The sequence below is a fragment of the Ciconia boyciana genome, chromosome 3 (genome assembly GCF_034638445.1).
Source record: "Ciconia boyciana chromosome 3, ASM3463844v1, whole genome shotgun sequence".
Classification (NCBI taxonomy): domain Eukaryota; kingdom Metazoa; phylum Chordata; class Aves; order Ciconiiformes; family Ciconiidae; genus Ciconia; species Ciconia boyciana.
In genome coordinates, this window is record NC_132936.1 from 93,140,652 (window position 1) to 93,167,495 (window position 26,844).

Here is a 26,844-nt window from a genome sequence, read left to right on the forward strand (position 1 = left end):
TCTTTAACTCTGTCAGTCTCTCTACCTTTACCAGTCCAGGACTGACTCAGTTGTAGGAATCTTAATTCTTAAAAAAACCCACTAATTATTTTTGCATGAATGCAGCTAGCCACCAGCTAATGCTCACGACAAGGTATTACTCTCCCACAAGGGAGATACCTTCTCTGGAGCATCCCACTGTAAGAAATACAATACCTTTGTGAAGCAGCAACATTCATTTTTAGATGATCATAATTTGAACTGTATTATGCTGAGATAGATCTATATCAGTGACCCTTAGAGACCTGGATTCAATATGGAAAACTTTTCCCTCGTCAGGCTTGTTAAATTTTTTTGAAACATTAAAAAAAATAGAAGAGACATGAAGTCAGATTCCCAAGTGTCTTTCAACTTGTGAATCACTAGCAGCACCTAGTGGCCACAATAAATTAAACAGGAGATTTTCAGGTTGATCATAGAATGAAATACAGTGAAATCAGTTCTAAACAATGTTTATCAGCTTATTTACATGATTAGCTTGAATTACAGCAACACCAGCGTTACACAGATTCTCTAAAATGCTCGTGTTACTTCTGTAATCCAAGGAAGTTCTCCTGCCTGCATCAACCTGGATTCAGCCCCAAGGGCGCTTCAGGTAGCCAGAGACTGCCATCAGCATAGCCTCTGCTACAGCAATCCGAGCACAGCAGCAGGAACCTAAATTTTCCACAAGGCCAGAGAGCATCAGGAGAGTTCCCAGAAGCAACATCTATGTTCACATGGCATGCAGGAGCATAACCTCGGAGACAGGTGCTCACACAGCTTAAGAATAACTTTACACAGTGACCCCCAAGAGAGAATACTACATGCTGCTACACCAGTTCAGAGGGAGGAATAGGACAAAACTCAGAGCAACTGAAGATCAATTCCTCCTGTCCACTCCTGTTCTGACAGCTTCTCGGGGGCAGAATGCACAGTACAGCTGGGATGACTAGAACATCTAGAATAGATGAAAACGTAAAATAGATGAAGCAGACAGAAATCCCCACGAATTCCCAGCTACTATAGCAACTGCTTTTTACTACCAAGAAGGAAAAGAAACTAAAGCAAAGGGAACATACAGATACTTTTATTGCTCACCTTTTATACAACAGCACACCTTCAGCCATTTTCTTTCACAGCTTGACAATGTTTATGTACACAAAAAAACCAGCAAGAAGCATTATGTGGCTTTCAGTAAAGAAAAAAACCAAAAACTTTAGAACATCAAACTCAGCCAGGCTTTGTTTTCTGCAGCAATAATAAAAGGGCTTCCTCCAGGCAGGAACTAATCTTCCCAGGCCGTAGTGCATTTCTTTAAAAAGACAACCCCCAAAACAAATTGCCCTAGATTTGCTGAGCCAGTGGTATTAACTTGCAAATAAAATAAATTTCAGTTTGTCATTTATTCTAGCTGATTTCAAGTAAAAATTAGGTTTGGAGGAGGAGCAACTTGTTTTGGATGGATGCAGGTCAGTTTGAATTGCTACACCTAACTACAGGCCTACATACACTATCGGTTCACAATTTAGCTTAGTTTTAAATGATCTTTGCAGATTTTGGCGGCAGTCAGTCTTCAGAGTTGAGCAGGTGGGAAAACTTTGTTTAGCAGGAGATAAGGCTACTGAACATGGCATCCACAGTAGAGCTCATATAATAGACAACAAACCTGTTTGTCAGAGGGAGTTCACTGTGCACGCACACATGTGTGTGTAACATCTTCGTGACTAAAACAAGAGGCCAGCAAGCCAAGAAGCAATACTCAGAACTGGTTTTAGAACATGTAATTGAACAATGATTAGGGGGAAAAATGCAGAAGTTCTATTGTGTATTACAACAGACAAATTTGACCAGACAGGTCTTGATATTTCTCTAAATCAAAGCAGAAGGCAAACACAGCAGGTAGTTTCAGAACAAAAGTGTTTCAAGCAGAGAGAACCAGTCCAACATCTAAAAAGCATGGCTATTAGTTGATGTTTAGGATGCAGTGGGTAGTGATGATGCATTTAATTCAGACAGTTTGGGGGGCGGGGGGGAGGTGTACAGACAGCTGTACTTTGCTCAATGCAAAACATCCCACCCAAAGAGATTCTACCTGCCATGTACAAACCTGTACTAATTCAAGCAGCAATTAAGCCAGGCCTCTGAAACCAGGTTTCTATTACGTGAGCTCTGCTGAAGCAAAACTTTTTAGCAGCCTCAGCTCGTGAAGTGTCTTCCTTGTCCAAAGCCTGATTGATTATACTGATAACCTCCATGCTGGAAGTGCTGCTCAAACTGCCCCCCTTGATTAAAGTTCTGTCCACCTCTGCCCCCCCAGCCTCCTCCTTGACCTCCACGGCCACCGCGACCGCCACGGCCACCCCTCCCTCCTCCACGCCCACCCCCTCGGTCACTGTGGGACCCACTATCTTGATATCTGTTTTCTTGCTGGTAGCCGCCGCCACCACCCCCTTGGTAGCCACTTCCTGAATACGAAGATGACTGGTAGCCACCATAGCCTCCTCCTTGGTAGCCACCACCGCCACCACCACTGTGATAGCCACCCGTTTGAAAACCTGCATCTCTGTAGTTGCTCTCCCTGTAGCTGCCATCCTGGTAGCCACCACCTCCACCATCTGTCCAGCCTCCTTGAAGCTTGTTTCCTCTTCCGCCTCCTCTGCCTCCATGATCATAACCACCACGTCCTCCTCGTCCCCCTCGATCATGGCTTCCTTGTTCATGACCTCCTCGCCCTCCATATGATGAGTCATAGCCTCCTCTTCCTCCTCGGTCATGACCCCCATGGTCATAACCTCCTCGCCCTCCATATGAGGAGTCGTAGCCACCTCTTCCTCCTCTGCCGCCGCCTTGTTGTGGACCAGCCTCTGGTCTTTTCTGCCATGGTGGCATCTCAGGAGGTGGCGGTTCAATTTCATTGGGCCTTCCTCCTCTGTCAGGCACTCTGCCCATTAGCACCTGCAAAGAGAACAGGAGAACTGCCATAGGAGTTGTAACACCTCACAGAAGGGTCACACTGATACACACCACAAAGAGCAGCCGCTCAAGGGTTCTTACATCTAGAGGATTTCATCAAGGCAAACTTTTGTATGTTTGAATGTGACAGGCCTCTGTCTCCAATTAATAAAAATTAAAACAGGGATTATCTAGTACTTCAAGCACTGCTAACAAGGCACATCTGGAGACCTGGATTTTTTGTTCAAACAGCAGGCACACCAGTAGAGGCAGCATCAACACACGTCTTTCACTAAACTGTTTACTAGTGCACACTGCTAATCTCAAACAACCACAAGTACAGTGCAACACAGTCTCTCTCCTAAGTAGTGCTCTGAATTGCTGCAGAAGCCGTTGGCTAAGATGGTATCTTTGGTAAACCAAGTGCAAAGATTTTTATTTTTCTGTAAGGACATACACAGACAAACTTACACACCAACAAACAGGTGTCAAGACAGTGCTGATCAGAGTTGAGCAAGACTCTAGAAGGGCTTTAAGCCGTCCAAGGATGCTGTGACATTAAGAATTTAGCAAGACTTAAAATGGGATGGGACACTTGCATTGCTTCAAGTTTTAAAGTGACATAACAGAAAAACTTAAATAGAAGCAGGTTACTTTGTTACTTTATGTTACTGTCTTGGAAAACATTTAATATTGATAATGGAGATAAGTTAACAGGATACGGATCAGCAGCAGGGCAGTATTGCATTTCTAGTAAAACATACATAGGGTCTCATGATAGTCACACACATCTTCCCTCTTAATTTCTTTTACATTCCACACTCCAACTACACTAAAAAGGTGTAAAAATTATTTGGTGTGGAGGGGGGGTGGTCAAATCAGCACACCACCATTCCATCCTAAATGAATTAGAATATTACCTGAAATACAATTGATACCCCAAATGGAGAAAAGCACACATGTACACCCACAAATTTTAAAGCACTAAGTACACTGCTGTAGATAGCTACTGAGCTTCAAGTTCAGCACATGTACTTTTGTGAGCCTATTACTCCTGTAAAATCATAATTTTTGAAACAAGGGAAATCGCTTAGTCTAAATCATATTCCTACTATGCCATTACTAAAACTACATACTTGACTATAATCTAACCTGTGAGGTCCTTGCTTTGTGGTCTTAACACATTCCATTTACATAGACCAGAAACACGGTTATTATATAGGTATTATTTTAGACACGGTGACAGAATTAGGCAGCAGCAGTGTAATGACATCAGTAATTCTGGTAAGCATTAGAGCAGGCCTACTCCCACTGAAAGTAATCAAAGATATTCCAGCAATTTTTTACTGCCCCTAAGAAGGAGCACTCTGAACCTAAACAGCTGAAATTGCAGTTCCCATAATGCACTGATGCATAATCTGCAGTACATAAACACCAAGTTTCTTATGCTTTATTTCCAAATTCCAGTTACAATCCTAAAAAAAGTAGGATTTATTACTACATTCAAATTACTTAAATATTCGTAACAGAACCAGCCATTTGTCACCAAAGGTACCTTATTAATGGCACATGCAGTCTTCTCTCGGATGGACCCACTGCTTGTTCTCATAATCTTTGACAGATCCTGCCGAGCTGCCAAGAGATTTGCAACGGAAATAGTGCACTTAGTAGATAAGAGGGCACGTTTTGGCTGGTAGACTTTAGCCAGTTTTTCTGTTTGACTCTGTTGGAGAGAAGAAAAAGAAAACCCAGTCAGCTAAAGTAATAGGAAAGCAATGGGACACCTCACCAAAAGAATCAAATCAACACTGAAGAACAAGATACTACTGCAAATAGAACAAAAATTAATTAATCCAATTAAGAATCACTGCAACAAAGATAGCATTTGTCAAATCAATTTCTTAAGTAATATAGGAAACACTATTCTGACTGAACTGACAAGACACTGATCTTCCAACAATTTTAAGATTAACAATATATGCATGCAGACTGTATTACTTTCAGGCAGTCAAACACAGAAGAGAAGTGTGTCATATAGTTACATGAATTACTGCTAATGTCTAAAAGATACTGAAACCTGTCTGCGTCCAGCCTCCAGACCTCCTTCTGTGCCTGCACCCTGACCCACACCCATTCCAGTATCTCATCACTGTCTCATCACATATCTCCAACACTGTATCAGCAGAAAAAGGCTGTGTTAACTCTTTCACACACTTCATTCCAGTCAGCGTCTTCACAAAGGCAAGCCATCAAGAGGTACTGGCAGAACTAAAGCTCTCAAGTGCTTATTCTAATTCAGTCCGTTGTCTCGCATACGTAGTGCCCAAGCTAGAAATGAGCTACTACACATCAACTTTGCCTTGTATGCAATCCCTCTTCCTCTCCTGCCTTTTGGCTTTTTTGAACCATACTGGCTTTTTTGAACACCTCAAAAGTATGACAGCAGTTTTCCAACTGACAGACACAAAAGAAATCTGTGCTACCAGCCATGAGTTAATACATGAGTTACATCTATCTTCAGTTATCAATAGAGTATAATGTGTGATGCAGTTAGGATAAACCATATTGGAATCTGCACACAGACAAAAGGGCTGCTTTTTGTCTGGACCCTAGATGACAGCAGTGGGGAGAAGCAAACCAGGTTTTCCAACAAATCCCTTGACAGGGCAAGAACTTAGGAGCAAATTTTAAAATCCTAAAATCCTATTTTCCATCTAAAGGCAGAAAACTGGAACTGGGAAGAATTGAGAGTATGTATTTACAAGTGACTCAGTGATACGGTTTTAGAACCAAAAGCTTCTACTTTTATATTACAAGTTGAACAGGGTTCATTCAAAATGAAGGAAAACATGCATGTCATTTACCTGACGCTGGCTAAAGACAGGAGAAGCAACAGTATTTACCAGAGCAGTAGTATGTTCTTCCCTGACAAGTTTGACTGAGCTCTGAACACAGCATTTTGGTGCTATGATATTATTATTTTAGGTGAAACTCGAAACTTTGGAACTTAAAAAAACCCTAATAATAGACTATAAAGTTTTTACTGGTGTTTCTATCTGGAGAAGTAACTATTTAGTTATAGTACCGTATTCTGATACTTCTCAAATATTAATATTTAAAAATATAAATTACCATCATGTATTACAGCATTGCTAAAAGTTACTGTTAAAACAAACTGTATTGCATGTCTGGAATACTACAGCCACATTCTCCAATTTCACATTGTTATGGTCCTAAAAAATTTAGATTTGCATTTCAATAGATATAAATGCATATATACAATTTGTGTTTTTTGTGAAAGGATTTCATGTAGCCAGTCAAGTTCAAAAACATCTGAGAATTCTCCTAGAAAAAAAAAGAAACTAAACATGGAATTGGATGCCAAAGCTATAACACAAATTAGAAGTCTCTGGTTTTTAACCTAATCCATACTTTTGCCCATTTTCATTCACTATTAAAATATTCAATCAGACAGTTCTTCAATCATCTACTAAAAAACCTGAAGAATACAAGGTTTAAGAGATAGGACACCAGTAGAAGTCCTGCTTAGGTGATGAAACAGAAAAGGGGAGAGGTCACAGTTTATTATTAAAATATAGTTGCTTTTTGAATAAATCATCAAGAAAAAACACTTGATGATTCATGTGTCTCAGTTTATCACTAATAAGTCAGTCTCAAACACTACCAGCAGCATAATTAACAGCATGTTAGCAGATCTGGTTTAGTCCTAGAAAATAAGTGATATGTACTATTTTTTAAGTGTTGTCATTCCGTTTTCACTACAAAATATAGGAGATAGGGAAACCAAGTAATTATTTTTAAAAGCAGAATATGTATCACATACTCAGAGAGAACAGATGTCATGTCACAGCCACTTGCACAGTTCAAAGATAAAAGAAGCACATAAAATATTACCCTGTCTATGAGGTAAGAACAAGCAGTGCCTTAGCAGCTTTTCTCATGTGCATCTGTGGAGTTGTGCTTGCAGACACACTTTGAGTTAAGGAAATCTGATCGCTGTGGACAGCACAAAGTAAGTTAAGGGATGGTCAACAGGAAGATGCTTTTCTACCATCACACAGACACAGCACTTAATGATTCACATTATAGCACTCTGAACACAAATGGTTGGATCAGTAATCTCCTCTTACTATTTTTTTCTAGTGGCCTATTTAACTGTATGTTTTGGCTTTGGTGTATAGTTACACATGGTCTATCTTCTCATTTTACCATACTATTTTAAAATCCAACAGATCAGTTTTAAGTAAAATTTTTTTAGTCATCTTACATTGTCATAAACTTCTTCAGAAACTCAAACCAAAACCAGACAACTCCTGTGGTTATTTCTTACTCACGAAGGATGAAACAATGAAGCAGTTTTCCAGAGATACTTATTATAAAACATTACCATCAACCAGGACTTCACAGCAAGTTGTTTGTACCTTAGCTCTATCTGACCAGCCAAAGGACTGCACAGTAACATCCAAACGTTTGACTAACAGTTTTCTTCGGACTTCGTATTCGTTGACTATGGCTTGATTAATAGCTTCAATTTTTTCCTGAAACAAAAATTTGCAAACATAACCTATAGATTATACATAAAATATTTCTACTTAAGATAATAAACTATGTGGATGGAAGAGAATAAGACACACAGAGATATTAAGCAGGGCTTAAGCCCGCAATTATCTACCTTGTCAAATGGGCCCACAGCAAGCTATGCCTGTTGGCACTATTTTCCTGAAGGCTTTGAAGGCTCTGTTATCCTCACATTCAGCCTTCTACCATTTCTAACAGCACAGCTGTCTGGCTTTGACCAGGGACATAAAAACTGCACGCACTGCTGAGGCATTTCTCAACACCCACCAGGACAGAGAAGCAGAAGTGAGAAAATACGACATGCAACATGCTGAAGAAGATGCAAGGACATACGTAAGTCCTAGGGACCAGGGTGTCCTTGCCTTCTTAAAAAGTAGTAAGCTTAAGGACAAAGATAGAGCAAAGATAGAGGACAAAACTAAGTAAAGTACTGTAAGAGGATCTTGATTAAAGTACAATCTGCATACAGACAAAACAACAAAGTGCCCTATGGGGAAAAGCCATCACTAGAAACACACCTGGTGGCAGACAGTGGGCTTAGTCAGAGCAACAGTTGAGATGTGCACCATTAAGGAAATTATTTATGTATTGACTGAAGCCTGGCTGGAGGTGGGGGATGGGGCCCACTTTCAGCCTCAACAATACAAGCACTGAAGGAAGCAGACTGTTGGGAGTAGATGAGCTTCAACCTTAAGCAAGAAACATAAGAGAGACTTGCAGTCTTGCAGCAGGAGCCATAGGTTTGTGCTGGTGCAGCAGCACTATCTAACCCAGGCACCACCCTTCTAGAACAGCAGGTGGCAAAACCCAGCTGGAGATGATTGTGGCTCTGCTGCCTGGGTGTACAGCCTCTCCCAGCTTCCACCTGCGCACCCACTGTTTCTTGGAGAAGAGGCTATGAAGGAAGCAGAGTACTCCAGCAGGACAGAAAGAGAGGAGGAAATGATGGGAAGACCCACAGGTTAGCTGGAAAGAAGCCACAGCAGGGGATGTGACACCATCTCAGCAAGGCTAGGTCACACAGACAGTGCTGGCAAGGAGCAGGAGAGGAAGGCTTAAGCTACTGCACAAGCATGCAGGTCAGCACCACCACTGTAAGTCTCCTTTATTTTATCCTATATAAAAGGAAAACTTTTGCCTGCATCTGGACATACAGATTCATGAGCCTAAGATCTTATTAGTTGCTGAACATGTATTGTACCAACATATATGTAAACTACTGCAAAAAATTGTCTTCTCATCTTCAGAAAGGGATGAGAAAAATAATTTTGCAACATTACACACAGAATCAAGATCAATACTTTATATAACCGAAAAAGGGAAACGGGCTTTAATACCTGCAACTACTTACCCAGTGAGCTGGTCCCAGTTGTTTCTTCAATAAAGGTTTTCCAACATGATTAGGTGGAACCTTTGCTAGGGTTTCCTTCAGCTGTTAAGAGACATATAAAAATATAAACATTGGCTAAAAAAAATTAGCTTTTCAAGATTCAAATTACAGGAGAGGACTCTTGGACAGTCCAATATCAAGTTGTTTTCTCTGGGACAGAGAACCAAGCACACTTCTTTTGGAAAGCAGTTATTTTTATATTTCTGGTAGTCTCGGCTATAATTATTTAACAATTAAGAGAAGGGACTATAGAGTAGATCTACAGTTAAAACAGAAAGATTCCATGAGGTATAGCTCCCCTTGAAGAGAGAGGGATTATTCTACACATCACCTCTTTAATTCAGAAAATACCCACACTTGTATCAAAAAGGTTGTATTAAGACTATGTGAAATATAACACGACCTAAAGAAGGACCCCTCTTTACAATCAAAAGGAGAAAATCTTCAATATGAAAATTTAAATTTAACCTGTATTTTTAAAGTTTGGGCACAACTTAGGTTATCTTTCCCATCTCAGAATTTCTGAGGACTTCAGAGGGAACAGAGTAGCAGTGACAAAAACTTGGATCAAAGCAGGTTGGAGTTATGAAACTTCACTTTTCCACTGCTGCAAACCACATTTTTCAACTTCCTTGGGTGTTTATTCCAGCAGTTGATTTAACAAATTCAGTGACCTGGTTTTCCAAAGGTGCTGAGCGCAATTTTTTTTAACTTGAAGATCTTAAAACCAAGTGCTTTCAGAAGAGCAGAGGTAGCAGTTCATTCAATTATCCGCAGTTTCTTTTTTTAATGTGGTGGATCATTAACAAAGAGAGTCAATTATACAAAGATCCTACTCCAGACTGTACTGTGTATGTGTGAAGAAAAAGGTAGCTTGATTCTCACATGCTAGATCAGAATATTGCTATTTTAAGACTCGCTTTTTAAAAACAAGAAAACTTTAGGGTGATCTCTTGTTATAATTATCATCTTACAGTCAAGAATAAAATTTTCACTCTGTGTTATTTACATTTTCATGTTTTGCTCAACTTTGTGATGTATTTTCATTTACAAAGTGAAATAAGTTTTTCAGTTATTAGTCAGCTTTACTTTCTCCTTCTCAAACACTACCAACATCTGAAGTGTTTGGACTGTAAGCACCACGGCTATAAATGATTTCTAAAAAACTCTGTAGGTTAGAAATTCCTGATGTATTTTATTACGCTATAAGGACTGTTCACATTTTTTTAGTATAACCACCTATGGATATAATCAATGAGATAACATTCATTTAACCTTAATGATTTTGCAAGGTGTATACAAGTTTGATGTTAAAGCGAGACAATGTAAAAGAAAAGTCAATTAGTAAAACATATCAGAATTTCCAGATTAAAAATATTTTTATCTACTTTGTATTATGCATTTTTATAGTCTTTTTCACCAGCAAAGCTTGCTAGCATTGTTCATTGTTATGAATACTTTCTACCTTTTATAGAAAATGGAAGCAGAGAATTCTTATGTATCTAACTATTTAACGCCCACGACAATGCCAAAAACAGAAAACAAACTGCTTCCATTCTACACCTTGGACTTCTGCTGAAAACCATCCTCCTCTTCTTAAACAGCCCAATCCAAACTGATTTCTTGCAAAGAAATGAAGCACTCTTTTCAATTGCGTGGATTCATTTAAGTACAATGCAACTAAAAGGTTAGTAAAAAAACTTCTCTGAAAGTATTTTGGGGAGCTTTGTAATAATATTCGTTCTTTAAAGTTCACAAAGGCTCTCTTCTGCTGTTCTGCTCTCCCCTCTCCTGCAAGTTAAGTTACTTAACATAACTTTAAAACTTTGTCCCCCACCTTTGGTCTGTGCACTGAACAGTCCATTCCACTTCATTTCTCTGCTTTTTAAAAATTACTCCAAAAGTAAATGTCTTAAAAAAAAACAAACACATAACCTGGAGAACACATATATGTAAAGGAACAAAAATAAATTGAACCACAAGAACTGATGAAGCCTTAGGGAAAAGGTGCAAACTTGACTTTAGTTACAACACCTTTTAACCTAAACATTTTTAAAACAGTAGGTTCCTGTAAAAACTTGTTTAGGTGTACTTCTTGGAATACATTTCTCCTTAATGTTTTTCCTGAGGCCTAAGCTTAGCATTTTCCACGTCTCCTGCAACAGGTGATGACATTAAAATCTAGAGCAGAGTAAGAAATACCTCACCCCATAAGGCAATGATAGCAGTAGTCCCTGACCTCATGCCTTGGCGTGGAAAAAGCCTTTAAATTCATTTTCAAAATCCTGATTCTTGGCATACTCAGTAAACCATGTTAATTCTCCTTCACAAGTCAAACACTGGACTTTCACAAGAGGCAAATCTCTCCCTGGTAGCAGAACTATTTCCCATCAAAACAGTAACATCATAAATATTCTAGTTTTGTTCCTTTGAATCTTACTTTTTTTTCAATTCCACTGAAGAACTGGAACATCGTTATGTTGGCTGGAGGCTTGGACATGCCTAAAGCAATACATATGCCTTTTAGCTCCTGAAAGACTTCACTGCCACCTCCTTCCTGTGCTTTTTTAGGAGGGGCGCTCACACACAGCATTCTGGCAGCTTCCAGTTCTGAGATGAGGTATGCTGGGGTAAGAAAAATTAGATTTCAGCATCAGATATAGCCGAGTTAAATTACTTTAGAACCAGTGAGAACTCAAGTGCTTACAACCAACAAATGTGCAAATGGACTGTTTTAGAAAGAGTTAGGGCTATAATTTTGGTAGCCATGGAACGCTCACATTTCTAACAATCACTGAGCCCAATGCTAGAAACACAACAAACGGGAAAGGTTTAGTACAAGCAATTAAAGCCTGGAAAAAATTCCTATTATTCCAACAGGTATTAATCAGAGAGTTCAGCAGAGCACAGCTCTTTTCCTTCAGGCTTTGCCCAGCAAAGACAGGAGACTAGGAACATGGAAATAAGCAGGATGAGGGACTGGGATATGCACTTTAAGCTAGACAAGCACAAACTCCTTGAGGCTCTAGGAAACAAAGCAAGGAAATGAGTAGAGAGAAGTGAAATGTTGGATGAATCTCCTCTACTTCCCCAGGCAAGATGCAGAGTGGAAAAATAACCCCACTTTTAAAAGTACTATTGAGAATTCAGGTTTATAATAATTCCAGAAAGGAAGGCAGCAACTGACAAAATAGAAGCTAGAATGCCTGCAGTGCTCTTTAGTATCAGAACTGCAAGAGCCCACCATCACGTTATAACTCCTTCATCAAACAAACAAAAAAAATTAAAATAACATAATTTCTGAACATGGTCTACACCCAAAATTTCAGCACTAGGTGTAGATTACAGTGATATCAATTTAGCATGCAGCCTTTGCTTGCAATTGTCACAACTTTAAAGTTTCAACTGAAAAAAATGCACAGGTTTAACAATACTTTTATCATGAATCATACTGGGTGACCACAACAGTAACGTAAATAATTATTTCTAAAAATAAGGACTGAAAAGTAGATACTGCACTGGTAAAGACAGACTTGTGAACAGGGATGTAAACCCATGGCTATAAAAAAGCAGCTTACTACTTATAAAATTGGGACAGATCAAAAGATTAAGAAAAGAACAAAGCATTTTAATGATCTCTAGAATTTCTTCTAGATCTCTAGAATGCCTTCTGCTAAAGACACATAACACCTTATAAATGATAAAATTCTTAAAATACGTAAAGCAGTAAAGAATCCTTTGTCAGTTCTTTCAATGGTACTTTATACAGATTTTTCTTATATTCAACTTTCAATTATTTACACCCCATTAGGACCTCCTGAAAAAGAAACCAGCAGCAGAATTTTGTTTCAAGAGTTCAGAGATCACATTCAAGCTACCTTCAAACTCCTCTGACAAGGACTGACATTTTTAAGTCCATTACTGTAAGACACAAATGTTCTCTAGATAGTGATTCTTTTTTGCAGACCTTTTCTGAACCAACCTGAAACTCTTGTACTTTTTATTCTTTGAAGATGCCAGTACGTAGTATTGTATTCTAGTGATGCTGCACACCAAGACAATCCTAACTACTTATGTTTATTTGGTGCTTTCCTCTCCCAGCAACACTGCTACATCTTCCAATTGACATAAACTGTGCTGCATTTTGTTAAAATGTAAAATACCCTGGCATTCCATTAAAAAGGGTTATTCTGTTTTTCCTGAAAAAATCTGGTTTTATGGCTCACATACACCAGGATACCTAATAAGTTAGCTTAATGGAGGTAAAGCAAGCTATGCAAAAGTTTCAAGTATTACTATCATGGTATACACAAAAGGAATTTGGAATTTCAATTCCACATTTGACAGTAAACAGTATTCCTGCCAGATGGGATACCAGAGTTCAGCTTCTGAACACGGCCTTATATTACCAAAACACATCACAGACAACCTCTGGGATAAACTGTGTGTCACAGATGAGCCAAATTTATTGAATGGCTTGGCTTACAGAGAATAAGCTGAAGGGCAGACTGTTTCAGCTACAAAATATTTTAAATGCAATAATTGCCTCACTTCTTCTGACATTTTTGAACATACTATCAAAACAAATTCAGATTAAGTCTTACTACTCATCTTTCTCCTACTGTTGAAATACAGGAACCTACTCTAGAATTCATTTCTTACATCTCAGCTAAGGGCAGAACTAAATTTCTGTTTTTAAAAGTTAAAGAATCAGCAGCAACTGAGGAAGCAAATAAAACATTAATTTATGTTGAATTTAAGATCTGATTAAAATTAGTATAACAATTTCTAACTCTGACACTTGTAAAAAACTTTTTTTTTTTTTTTAAATGTGAATCAACATCACACACTTTTTCCAAATTTAAGTATTATTTCTTCTCCTCTAACATTACCTAAGCAGGAATAAAACCAATTTAGGTACTGAGACCTGCTGGGTGGAAAAGTAAAGGGAAGACATCACCATTGCTGCTGCTAATTTCTTTTCAATCAGCAAAAAGCAACATTGAAGCTATTTACTAAGGGACATGATCAAAAGAACTGGGAGTTGGGATAAAACATTTTCTCTTTTTCACAACAATTCCAATTGTTGTCAGAATGTAGGAAAATGCAAGTCTTACTGCACTTCCAAGTCGTCATGGTGGGGGCTTCAAAATGATGACGCATCTCATGTTAATGGTCATTTTTACAACCCTTCTAAACAAAGTTCAGTGGCTAAATCCTGGCAGAACTCTTCAAACTACTCCCTCTTCAGAGTACTTTTTGAGAAGTAATAGGACAGGCTTTTTGCTAGTGAATGTGAAAAAGGCTAATACTTGGAATATTTTCCATCATATACTGGCTACAGAGTGACTGGTAAGTTGATGAGACCCAAAAATATAATATTCTGACACTGTAAACTACAGGGGAAAATAATTAATAATTTTAGGTAACTGTTTTTATACATTGTGGTAAAAAAACAGTATCTCATTAAGTGTAAGAAACAATACTTATTCTTGCACAAAACCAGATTTGCTTGCAAGCACCCTTTTAACTTACTAAGCAGTAAGAGACAGTTCTTTTGATTATGAAGGCGTTTTGTCACATCCCCTGATGTTAATGATGCATACGGACAGTTCATTTCAGCCAGCAACCCACTCATTTCAAGTTGAAATTCTTCTGCTTCGTTTGGACCTTAGAAGGAAAAGAATAATAATTTATTTAGAGCTAATATATGTATCTCTGGCTATGATTAGAATTAATTAGCTCTTCTTAAAAAAAAAAATTAATAATACTTTGCTCCAGTTGCTATTTAACATTAAACCCCTTCTTTTAAATGGAAGCCAAATGCATTCTTTGGGTTTCTCAAAGACAGAGCACAACCTGTTTGGAGCCATGATATTCCTCATTATTGTAAAATTATGTTTCACTGACAGCTTTTCCCAGCTACAACAGACAGGCACTGGCAACTTCTACAATGAAAAGTGACATTAAAAACATCACAAATTTTACAGGGATATTTTAAGTATCAACTAACTGTTCCCACTACAAATGTATTAGATAGTTCTGATAAAGTCATGAATAATATGGTTTATGAGCTCTCATGTTTTTACTACTTCTCCCCACAAGCTCACATTTGTCAATTGACCTTATTTCTTACCAATATCCTTTAAAAAATAATTAAGTCATGTAAGCCAAAGCTTAGACTGATATTTGTGTCAGAAATTAGTGAAACTAATCCGAATTTGTTAAGCCAAGTTATGCAAAAAATAGTAATAAATGAGAGGTAACAGTTTTTCTTCTTTTGAAAAAGGAATTAAACCTAAAATGTCTGTTATTTATAACCTCAGGTCATGTAAAATGAAGGTAGGACTTGATGGTACTACAGATAAAATGTTTCCATCCCTGTGTTTAGATGTTTGAAATAAGTGTTAGAATACTGCTGGATTGTATTTTTACACAAGAAGTACAGTAGGAACCTTATACTCCTAGAAAAGGTGAGATGCTGTATTGTTACAGAGAAAGGGAGTCAAATACACTTGAAGAAGAAAGGATGGACATGTCAAAAACAGAGAGAAAAAGGAAAATAACAGATGTTGAGGTGAAAGGCAGCAATCTTTGGCCACTGAGTAGATTGAAAGTTAAGCTCATAAAGGCATTATGAGTTAATACACTAGATATTCAGAAGTACAGGTTATCATACCTATTTAACAATTTAATCTGTAGAATTGTCATGACAAGTTGACTAAAAATAACATTTTTTGAAAACTAAGGTTTGCTTTCTCCACCAAAATGATAATTAAACAAACATACATTTTCAGGCTCCTTCTCACAGACTATTTCATAAAGAAGGAAAAATACATAGTAAGCAGAGTTAAGGTAACCAACAATAAAAATAAAATATGATTACTGTAGTCATGAGAATGTTTCCTTGAACAGTAGGTATTTCTTACATCAAAATTACAAACAGAAGTGTTGAATTAAAAGTATTCTCATGATCTAACTAAAAAAAACCCACTAATATTTCCTTAAATCCACCCAAGAACTTTATGTTCAACTTAGGTTCATAGAGTGTTCAACCACTCTATGGTTGAACAATTAAAAGAAAAAGCTAATTTCAGAAGAAAGACTGTTTGATCCTCACTATTATTTCAACCTCTACTGGCTGTTCATGAGGCAAGTTTGAGGCAGAAAATATCCAAAATCTGACAGTGTGCAGATGATACTCTCTGGTACAACAGATTTGGCAATTGTCAGCCCAAATCTTTATGGCATGCAAGAACACACATTAAGTGCACGTTTGTGCTAGAGTTATGGCTACTTACTGTTAGTTGCCTGCACATTTTCCTCTAGTTTACAGAATAGCCGTAACTCAGATACCAACCAAGCACAGAGTTTGGTGAATTCAGGGGAACTGGCTCCACGAGAGACTGCCTGAGCCAGCGCTCCGTCATCTAACAATGGACCTTTGTAACTGACAAGTAAAACAAAAGCACAGTTTATTAACATTTGCTATGACTGATGTCCTGTGATAGATTTATTTTATGCTGTATACATATTGAGAACTACACCCTCATCACATCTGCAATGCTGAACATCTAAACTGATAAGATTCCTGCACTGAACTGTAAGAAAAAGCATATTGAAAACATCTGAGTAAACCCACCATTTCCATGCACATTAGCTTGCTGCCAAAGAGACTGTGTCACAAAATATCATCATCAAAGGTTTCATCCTGGAGAATGTTATCACATACAGACGCAACTTCTCTGCCTCTATCACTTGAAGATGTTACTTGCAATATACCTATCTAGGGCAACTGCAGTTTCAAAGTATCATTCTTGAGCACTGCCTTACAGTATGTTGAATAATTACTGCTGAACTAGTGCATCTTTTCTGTCATTTCCTATCATGTATTAAAGGGTTGCCATGCGAAACAAAGCCTTTGATACAAATGCTGCAAAAGTGATATGCAAAACAATATCCTCTTTTGAAAAATTACCTTCTTAGATGGGCACAAGAAAAGTAAATAGAATTAGTTCTTTGCATAAACAAAATTAGCCAAAAACAGGCCTAGTGTAAGAAAGCATGAGTCTACAGATCAGGTCTTAGAAGACATAGTTTTCAGGACATCTGTGTACTGATACTCTGTCAGGAGGAGGAGGAAGAGTAGGGAGAAGACTGCCTTATTAACCAGGTAGAAGCACAAAGTCAGAGCTTACCACAGTATTTAAGAAAAAATGCACAGTATTATTTTGATATACTGCACTCAAAACAGAAAGATATCCAAGAGTGAGCATAATCAACCGAAATCCCTCTTTCGAACTTCCGGATAATGTCACCCACTATGTCACAGCAACCCAGTGTGTCCAGTCCACTCTCAGCAAACCTCAGAAGTAAAAAAAATAATGTCTCAAAGAGCAAATTAAAATGTTATTCTCCATACTTTGTTCTTGTGCTTAACATCACATATAAAGGATTTGGTCTTCACTGTAACAGCCTGTTACTTCATCCAACCAAAATGAAGCAGCCACACTCAAAAATAACTTTTACCTCACAGAGCAGCTCGATTAGTGACACAGAGTTAATCTACTAGCAGCTGGCGGGAAGCTGTAATCTGATGTATTACAACCCTACTACATTACCACAGTAGGCCAGACAATTCCAACAGGCTAATTAAAGCAAGTTTAAGTCCCATCCCACAGAGGTTTCAGACCTACACGTGTATAGGAACATCTGGGACTCAGAATAGAAACATCCAGTTATAGATCAAAGTAGAAGGGAAGTGATGACAAGCCTTTTGCTTTGGCAGGATCTGGATTTAAGTCACTGGTCACATCAGAGGCCCCTTTTCTAGAATTCTTCTTTGACAGATATGACATCTTGACTGTGTTATCTCTGATAATTATGACTTCAGCTACACATCTATTTGGCCAGTAATCCAACTTGCAGATTCCTGACTGCAAGCAGCTTTTTCCTTCCACTCCTGCCAATGGGACAAGATCTAGAGCTATGCTCCCCTTTTGGTAGCACTATGCTGTCCGGTTTGTTTGCTTTTTCAATAGTTCAACAAACTGACTTACAAGGCAAGAGGCCACTATTTGAGCACCTCAAGCACAAATCCAAAAAGAAACAACTCTTCGGTGTGCAATGCCATTAAAAAAAATAAATCAAGTAATATATTAGAAAAGTCTTCAGTATCTGGTTAGAAAAAATAAGTTAAACTGTGAAGGATCACAGAGCTTCTGCCAAAACTTAAAACCTCAAACACCCCAGTCTTTCCAGACACTAAGAAAGTCCTTTAGTCACATGCAGTAGTTTTCCCAGTTGTTACCAGTATTGTTGAAGCCCCATGCTCTTCACCCTCCAAATTTTCTTTTCAGTCACTGTTGCCAGTCTTGGTTGATATGATTTGTTTTGTAATCTACTTTCATTGATCGCTTTATTTATTTATGTCAAAAATCACCAGCAACACTTTCTGTCTATAATTACACAGATAAGGAGCACAAATCACAAATCCTTCATGCCAGTAATATCCTTTTAAATATATGGCAGAAAAAATAAGCCAATCACAGTATGTCCATGATGGCAGAAACCTTTTCACATTTCAGTCAGAGAAATACCTGCCAAAACAGAAGCCTATTTGTCCAGCTTTGGAATGAGCATCACCAACTTAGCCTGGAAATATAATCCTTGTTGGAGCATAATGACTCTAGCCACACAGTGATTTATGGGAATGTGGCCAATGTAAGTAAATACAGCTGTTTGCATAGAACCAGCAACAGTAAAATTGTAACTGCCTCTTGTCTGAGCTCTCAACAGTTTACAGACACGGAAGCTTACAGTAGGGCACGTTCTCCTTGCTCTCCCTTTCATATTTATATAACTTTTACTGACTCTGACAGAGCAACAGGTTTAAACAACAAAAGTTTCCTGTGCTATATTATATTAAAAAAGAAAGTAAAGGAAAAAAATACTGTAATTTACAATTGTTTTTGCTGCCTATTATTTTTCACTAAATAGGAAGCCTAAAAGTTTTCCTCCCCCCTAGCTTCTCTTAAAAGGTTTCTTTCTCCCTTCCCCACCCTCAGCTAGGACCGCTCTCTTGAACAGAGGGCTCACAGCCGAGATAGCACCACAAGAATCAAGGGGATAAGCGCACAGGAAGACGTAAAATGTTTGCAAAGGCCGTACAGCTAAAAAACTGCCTCTTCTCAAGCCCAGCCGCCACCATCGCCAGCCCCGCTATGGGGCCGGCACCTTGGCTCTGATGAAATGGGACCAGTCCAGGTGCTGCCCTGGGCCGCGGCCCTCCGGGGCGACACCGGCCCCGCCTGCCCGGGGCGGACAGCGGCGCCCCCCGCCCCAGGGGCCCACACCGGGGCCGCCCTCCTCCTGCTCCCGGCCCACACCGGCCGCCCGGGGACGCCACGGCCCCGCCAAGGGCCGCCAAGCGCCCTCTCCCCTCCCCCCGCCAGCGGCGGCCCGGGACAGGGCGTCGCTCGGCCCCGGACACCTACCCCAGGTCCTCCAGCGACTCCAGCACGTCGCTCTCCAGGAGCTCGAACTCCATCCTGCGGCGGGGCACGGAGGGGGAACCTGCGCGACAGCGGCACTCAGCGCCCCCGGTACCCGCAGCCCCGCCGCCTCCCTCCCCCGACCGCCCTCCCCCGCAGCCCGGCCCCGCGGGGGGGCTCAACGGTCGCACCCCGTCCCCGCCTTGCGGTGTGGGGGCAGCGAGGAGCCCCCGCCGCGCACCCGTGCCCCCCCACCCCCGGCGGCCACACGTACGCTGCTCGCACGCTGCTGCGCCGCCGACTGCCGGGTTGGCATGTCAGGGCGGGGAGGGAGGGAGGGAGGGAGGAGCAGGTCCCCGGCCTGACCCCTCACCCGGCGTCTCTCGGGCCACCCGCCGCCATGCCTGATCGGCGCGGCCTCCTTCCGCGGCGGTGCCCGCCTACCCGCCGAGCCAGGCAGCGTTGCTAAACGGCGACGCGGGTGGAAGACGGGCGCCGGGGCGTCTCTGTGGGACAGGAGCCCGGGACGAGCCAAGGATGCCACGTTTCTGTTCAGGCGGCACTTCGGGCAGGTCCGGAGGAAGGACCCCCCCCCGTCCCCGCCTCGGAGCCCACGCTAGAACCCACGCTGGAATGTGCTGTGGCGAGCGGTGTCGCGGCAACGGGCGGAGGGGGACGGGGCGGCAGAAGGGTCAAACTGCGTCAGCGAGCGAGCGCTTCCCCACCCAGGAGGACCCCGCGGCCCCACCGGGACCACAAATCCCGGCATGCCATCTGCGGCACAGGGCCCCTCGCGGCCGCCGTAGGGCTGCCTCCCGCCGGTCCGTGGGGCCGGGGCCGCTGGGGCAGGGCGGGGGCCTGCTGCGCTGGGCCCGGGGGCGGTGGGTGGTAGGCGGCGGCCTGCGGCAGGTGTCGCGGTTGCCGCGGGAAATAAAAATAATAAATTGAAGTCGTTGCTTCTGCGGGTCTCGTTTCTCCCGAGGCGGGCTTGCGCGAACCCGTGGGCGATGGCCTGTCTCTGCTGAGGCGGCTGGGAGGCCGCGGGCCGGAGGCCGCGGGGGCCTGTGCCCTGTGCCCCGTGCCCCGGCGGCGCTGGCTGCAGCAGTGTCTCGGTGTCCCGCTGGTGATGGGACTTTTGAGGCTGCTGAAGCAATGCTGGCCATAGCGGAGCCTGCCCGACTCTGTGCTGGCAGTGACACTCCTTAAGGCAATGCTCTGGCAGCTCTTTTAAAATTATTTTAAATTTTGGGGGCCAGGGCTGGTGTAACATTGTTCACTTCTTTCACTTGCCAGCATCTTCAGAAGGAAAGCCATGCACGTGGATAAAGATGCATCGTTAATAATGGAAAACTCTATTAGAGGGGATAATTTTTCTTGCTCTTTCTAGTTCTCTTAGACAGCATTGCCATGTTGCCTGGGACACAGCAGGCCCGCAGAAAGCACATCAGTACTAAAAAGGAAGCGTGGATAAAAGAGCAGAGTATGTCATAATGGCTAGGCCATGCCAGAGAAAGGCAAAAATGCTCATGCCAAAAGTAATCCCAGTCTGTCAACAGGAGCGAGTTGATGCTCCAGCAGAGGAGTCCTGGCTGCCTGTACTTCATGAAATTGCCCTTGGCAGGCATAAAAAAGAAAAGCTGTGGTCAAATAAGAAGGGATCTTGTAGCCTCAAGACATGTAGGAGAACAAAGAAACAGTACCTCAAAGGGCTAGAAAGAAGTAATTCTTCACTAACAGGTGGCTCAGTCACTGGTTCTGCTATTAAAGACAGGTCAATCTACAAATTTAGGGGAAAATTACCTCCTAAAGACTAAAAGCGTAACGTGAAAGGAATAGTATGGGCATTTCTGTTTCTTTGTATATTTGCTTCTAGTTGTATAGTGGTTGGTAAAGAGTAGCCATAGGCTATTTCAGTTTTTTAAAAAACAAAAACAGATTAAGGCTCCTGGCAAGCTGCTTTATCACTGCTGGGATAAACTTGGCTGTGAGAATTTCCTGCCTTGACTTCAGTCCCTTCCCTTTGGATTCCCTTCAGTCCCTTCCCTCGCAGCATCTCAGATGTTCTGCCTGGGAGCCTTGCTTGGGTGGTTATTCTAAGCTGGAGGTTTGGGGGACTGGATATTTTCCTCCCAAATTCAACACTGCAGCTGAAGGCTTGTGACACTTTTTTGATGTAACGGTTGCGTTCAGCTTGCTTGCACAGCTGGAAGTGTACAAAGCAGGGCAGTATGTCCATAGTCTGACCCTGCTCCTCAGTTGCTGCTGCTTCTGGGCATAATGTTTAGCCCTTGTTTCCGAACTTTTTTTTGTCTCCCCCCCCTCCAGCCTTTTGTTTATTTCTCTCTTTGATTCAGTTGTGGCAATACTGCAGGGTAGGGACAAGACAGAAGGCATCTTCTCCAGTCTGTATCGCTCAGTTCCACAACTGCCTTATTTTCCTTTCTGTGTTGTGGGAACCAGCGGTTTCTTGAAAACCATATGGATCTTCCGGTTGGGGAGAAGAACAGTTGGAGGTGTGATGCTAACCCAGAGCAGGCAGCTAAATTTCCCTTGAGGACAGGGAAGACAGCATTGCTTTGTCATTCTGTGTCTTGTCAGTTGTTTTTTTTTTTCCTAGGTACACAGGGTTTTTCACCACCCAAATTTTGGAGGCATGGGAGGTGTGAATGGCAACTTTGCAACATCCTGGCCCCTCTAAAAGAAATTCAATTGGACACTGTACAGTTAGTTTTTGTTTTGCATACAACTGCTTCTTGAACAAACTAATCTTGTTTGCTATTACGCAATGAGATCCATGGCTTTGCAGGACGGTTGCTTCTGGGAGCAGCTGCCACTCAGGCTGTCAGCTTGCACCAGGGCTGTAACTGGGGTAGCCGATTTCCACAGGCTACCAAAGGCTCTGCAGAAGACTTGTCAAGCTGCAGAACTGAGCTCAGCTCTCCTCACGTTTTGTTCTCTCCATGGTTAGATTTGTTACGGCTCCTTCCCTCCCCACCCTCACTCGCAGGGAGCTGTAGCTCTGGGAGTCCACGTGGTCCTCAGGCAGCTTCACTGCAGCGTCCTGGCTGGAGCTGTAGGTGACTCCCTACACTGGGCCAGCACTGGAAAAGCTGTGTAATACCAATTTCCTCTACGGGAAGAACCAAACCAGCCCAGGTGGCTGCTGTCCAGTCCATTGGACCCCTGTAAACCCCTTCCAGTCCCCTTAGTCCTGGAGGGATGTCAATGTGTATGGTGGATCTTGGTCAGGTGCTCTCAGGCTGTGACATAGAGGTTAAGGAAGTTGGCAGCCTTTGCGTGGCCTGAGGCTGCGCAGCGGCCAGAAATATTTATTCTGAGAGGTGCGAGGTGCTCCACTGCTCTGGCACCTGTTGTCATTTAGCGAAGACAATTGGTTTCCTGTGTATTTGCCTTTTGTGATTGATAGGTTTTGGTGTCCAGGATGATGTGACCTCTGACTGAAGATAAAGGACTTCCTCCTGAGCAGATTCTCTCACATCTAATAAAGCGTGAGCTGACGTTGCAGCCCCTCCTTCAGCTTTGTACCAAAAGGACCTGCCACCAATGTGGAGGAGGCTTGTTGAACTTGCCTGGAATGGGTCACTGAGTTTGAAGATACACACCCTGACGGTTTAAACTTCACTTCCATATGAAACCTGGCCAAAGGTGACAACCTTAAGGCAGGCATTATTTCATTACAGCCAAATTATTTCCACAGTGTTTACACCACCCCACCTCAGGTCTTGCCTGTTTGCTCTGTGGTTGTCAAAAATCCCCATGACAGAGGCATCCTGAAATCTGCACTTGTGGAACAGCATGAAACACACTTGAGTGTTACAAGGTGCAGAGTGTGCGAGTTAAAGTGCTCCTGATCACTTTTGTATCAAAATCAAATTTTTTACTAATTTCTCTGAGGATGCTTCAGCTTTTCCCAAGTGCCCAGATGCATGCCCACTGTGTTGCAGATAAAAGCCCACTGGCTGCCAGACATACAGCTGTATTTACCAGGTATCTAGGAACGTCAGTTCTGGCTCAGACCACGCTCTGGTTAGCTGAATAGCCTGTTGATAGTATTAACTAAAACCAGATACCATGGGAAGATCAACAGCAGGACAAGCATGTATGACACTTCCCCTAACTCTCTTCCAGCCTCTACTTTCAGCTCTCCAGACTTTCTTCAGTCCTTACTGCTGTGCCGTCAGGTTCTGCCTGAGAGGATTAAAGATGAGAGGGCACCAGCGCCAGCTGCTGGGTGTACTGCCTAAGGCCAGTTATTGAAGGGATCCACAGTCTGTGTACGCCTGTGTTTGTGGGTGCAAGGGGGTGCGAGTACCAGCAACCTGAGTGGGGCAGTGGGCCTTGGGGGCTTGTATGACCAGGTGTCTGCAGCTGGAGAGAAGAAGGATCTGGGGCCAGCTACTGGATAAATGAGCATCTAAGGCCTGTTACTGGAGGACCCATGTTGTATGTATGTCTCTATGTTCCACTAAGGACCTTCATTCCAGAGAGGGGAACAGGATGATGCTGTTGGTCCTGTTTCCATTTGCAGAAGTGCTGTTTTCTGGTTTTATATGTGTTTATCTGTGTGGCTGGCCACATGTATACACGTACACGTGTTTGTGTGTGTGCGTGCCTACTGGGAGCTCAGCCTTGCTACTGGCTGGACCTGGGGAGACAGCTGCAGGCACCTTCACCTCTGTCAGGCTACCAGGTTTCGCAGCTCCAACCAACGCTTCTCTCCTACTGCAGGCAGGAGGTAATTTCTGCTAAAGAACGAGGTTAAAATGCAGCCTTTGTGTGGCAGTTAATTTTTTCACTAGCTATACTGTACCATGTTCCTGAATACCTTATCAGCAGAAATACATGCTTATTTTATTTTCTAGGGTAGCTGGATCTCTGCTACTCTGCCGCTTTGGTTACTAAAGAAAGGGATGAAAGTGCAGGCAGTGTCTTCTAGACAGGGTGTTCAAATCCATCCCTGGATTACACCTCTTTTAGCCAAAGGATGTCAGTGCTACAGTAATTAGTTTACCAGCCAGCCTCTGCAGTAGCAAATTAAGGAAGGAGAAGGGGAAAGCTGATCTAGAACACAACAGCAAGCTGAGAGCTGACAATTCAATACTTAAGATTATACAGATGAGTAAGACTTACCAGGCACTGCTGCTAGGAAACATGTTAGCATTGTGTGGAGCTTGTGTGGGGAAAATAAGTATTTCTAAAGTGTTATCCTTCCCCGAGCAGCAGCAACAAACTAGTTTGTGGTTTTTCCTCACATATAAAGCAGGATGAGCCTATCCACATACTGTAAAGCAAACTGTTACACATTATTTTATAGAATAATCAACTTCTGTGATAAATCTATGCAAAAAAAGCAGGCTGTCTGTTGTTTGTCTTTATTCTTTTACATGCTTGGTAGCTGCTGCCAGGACATTTCTGATGGTGAAACACAGCACCATCTCCCTCAGGTGAAATAATTGTGAAAAGAGTTAGCAAGGGACTTCTGTGAACATATGACAAAAAAGTTTGCATGAATAATTTAACATGGCAGCTGAGTTTAAAAATAGCTGGAAGATTCCAGATGAAGTATAGAGACAGGAGTTTTAAAAAGCCTTTTTCCCTACTTTAAGCAGCTCTTCCAAGAGATACAGAAACTACATTACTGTAGGGCCAGAAAGGCCCTATGAATCAAGAAGCTTCAGAATCTACCGCCCTCTCTTGCCACTATTAATACTTTGAAGTAGCCTGCACTTTTTAAATCCTCTTTAGAGAATAATTTTTAAACAAACAGCACACAGGATCCAGTGTTATTTCATAAAAGTTTAATGTTTGTTTTAAAAATAATACTGCTTAATCAAGAGAAAGGAAGCATCCGCACATACGGTCTTCTTAGATGCTGGCAAAAGAACTTATATTACAGACATACCCATGAACAGCATGTTTAATCATTAAGAATATAGAAAAAGCCTCACTGATTAATCATATTAATAATAATTAAAAGAATGTGCCCTCATACCAAAGAGAAGAGAAAGAGATACCATTCCAGTCATGCAAATCTGCACCCACCTTCTCAGAACACGATTCCAGAAGTCCAGCAGTTCCAGATAACATTTTCTTAGCTCCTGTGGAAATTAACCAAAAGCCAGCAAAGAGAATGGGCTTGTTACAGCAAACTTAATGCTCATCCTAAAATCCTGCTTGCTGAGCATCTGGTGGGTTTGACTGTTACATTCCCAAATCTGAGGCCCTTTTAATTGTTTTCCCCTCTGCATCAAAAGCTTTCAATACCAAAAGCTTTTGATGTAGTCTGGAAGAAATCTGGCGAGCTTAATACAGAATGAAAATGGTTGTAGGTGAACATAATGTGCATGTACGTAGTGCACTAGGAGAAGAAATTTCTAAGAACTAGGATAACTAAAAGCTATGTATTTGATGCTTTGGTCTAGGATGCTAACCTTACACAGCAGAGGGTTTCATCTTACAAATCTGAAATAAACTTTCAACCTGTAAGCCTTTCTTGGGTTCTGAAACACAAATTCAACTCTCAGAGGAATAATTACAGGTCATTTAGTATCTTGGATGATCTCTCTTCTGTAGACATTGTAGCCAGCTTGAAGCAGGCTGTCCACACCTGTATCTGATATCAAAGGCAAGATAGAGCAAATGTGAATTATAAAGTACTGTAGCAAATGCAGATATGGAATTTTTTTTCCCCCCAGCCAAACTGAATCCTTTGCATGAATTTATTGCATGGAATGCATGAAATACAAGTGCGAATTACTTTTGTAATCCTATCTTGGATGATATGGCTAGAGACACAATCAAGATAGAGTGGTTTTGAACTTCTCTCATACACTTGGTAAAGTAGTATAATCTGTGAAACTAACTGGCAGAGGACATAAAGTTTAAACAGTACCTGGAAAGCACCATATAAATGGATTTAATTGCATTAAGCCTTCAGTTCTTACGAGAAAAAGCAGTGACTGATACTCCTTTGCTAATAGACTTTGTTCTTTTTTTTCCCCACTAATCAAGCATTTCTAAATACCCATCTTTCAGGTGCATAGCTACATGAGTCCTTCTCTCATCTAATTATTTGGCATTTACCTTTAATTTCTGTTTTTTCGTATCTGACAGGAGATGAATACAGCCTAATGTGAGTACTGATGTGAGGATCATCCCTACCGTTTCTTTACCAGATCACTGTTACAGAGCTTTTAATATTCTTCACAGCTACCATTCTCCTAAAGTGGTATTTTGTTGCTACATTAATCTAAAGTTTGTGAACAAATTAGACAGGGTGGTATCCCAAGTGATTGGTACTAATTTCAGGGTTGCTTAGGTTCTCGCTAAAGCTCCCCAACAAAAGGAGTTTCTTGAAGAAAAATTATA

General features: G+C 41.4%; 1 protein-coding gene across 2 annotated transcripts; it reads right to left on the reverse strand.

The window, feature by feature from the left end:
* Nucleotides 1–1,092: 1,092 nt before the first annotated feature.
* FAM98A (family with sequence similarity 98 member A) lies at nucleotides 1,093–19,847 on the reverse strand. 2 transcript variants are annotated; one of them, XM_072856621.1, is made up of 9 exons: nucleotides 19,730–19,838; nucleotides 19,459–19,537; nucleotides 16,264–16,412; nucleotides 14,498–14,632; nucleotides 11,403–11,587; nucleotides 8,924–9,004; nucleotides 7,416–7,532; nucleotides 4,529–4,696; nucleotides 1,093–2,976 (listed from the first exon to the last, which is right to left on the reverse strand). In XM_072856621.1, exons 2-9 carry the CDS (start codon nucleotides 19,509–19,511, stop codon nucleotides 2,218–2,220), a joined length of 1,647 nt encoding a protein of 548 aa, XP_072712722.1. In that variant the 5' UTR covers nucleotides 19,512–19,537; nucleotides 19,730–19,838; the 3' UTR covers nucleotides 1,093–2,217. The 2 variants fall into 2 exon arrangements, with proteins under 2 accessions (XP_072712722.1, XP_072712723.1); XM_072856622.1 differs by lacking the exon at nucleotides 16,264–16,412 and having other exon boundaries at nucleotides 19,730–19,847.
* Nucleotides 19,848–26,844: the final 6,997 nt, after the last annotated feature.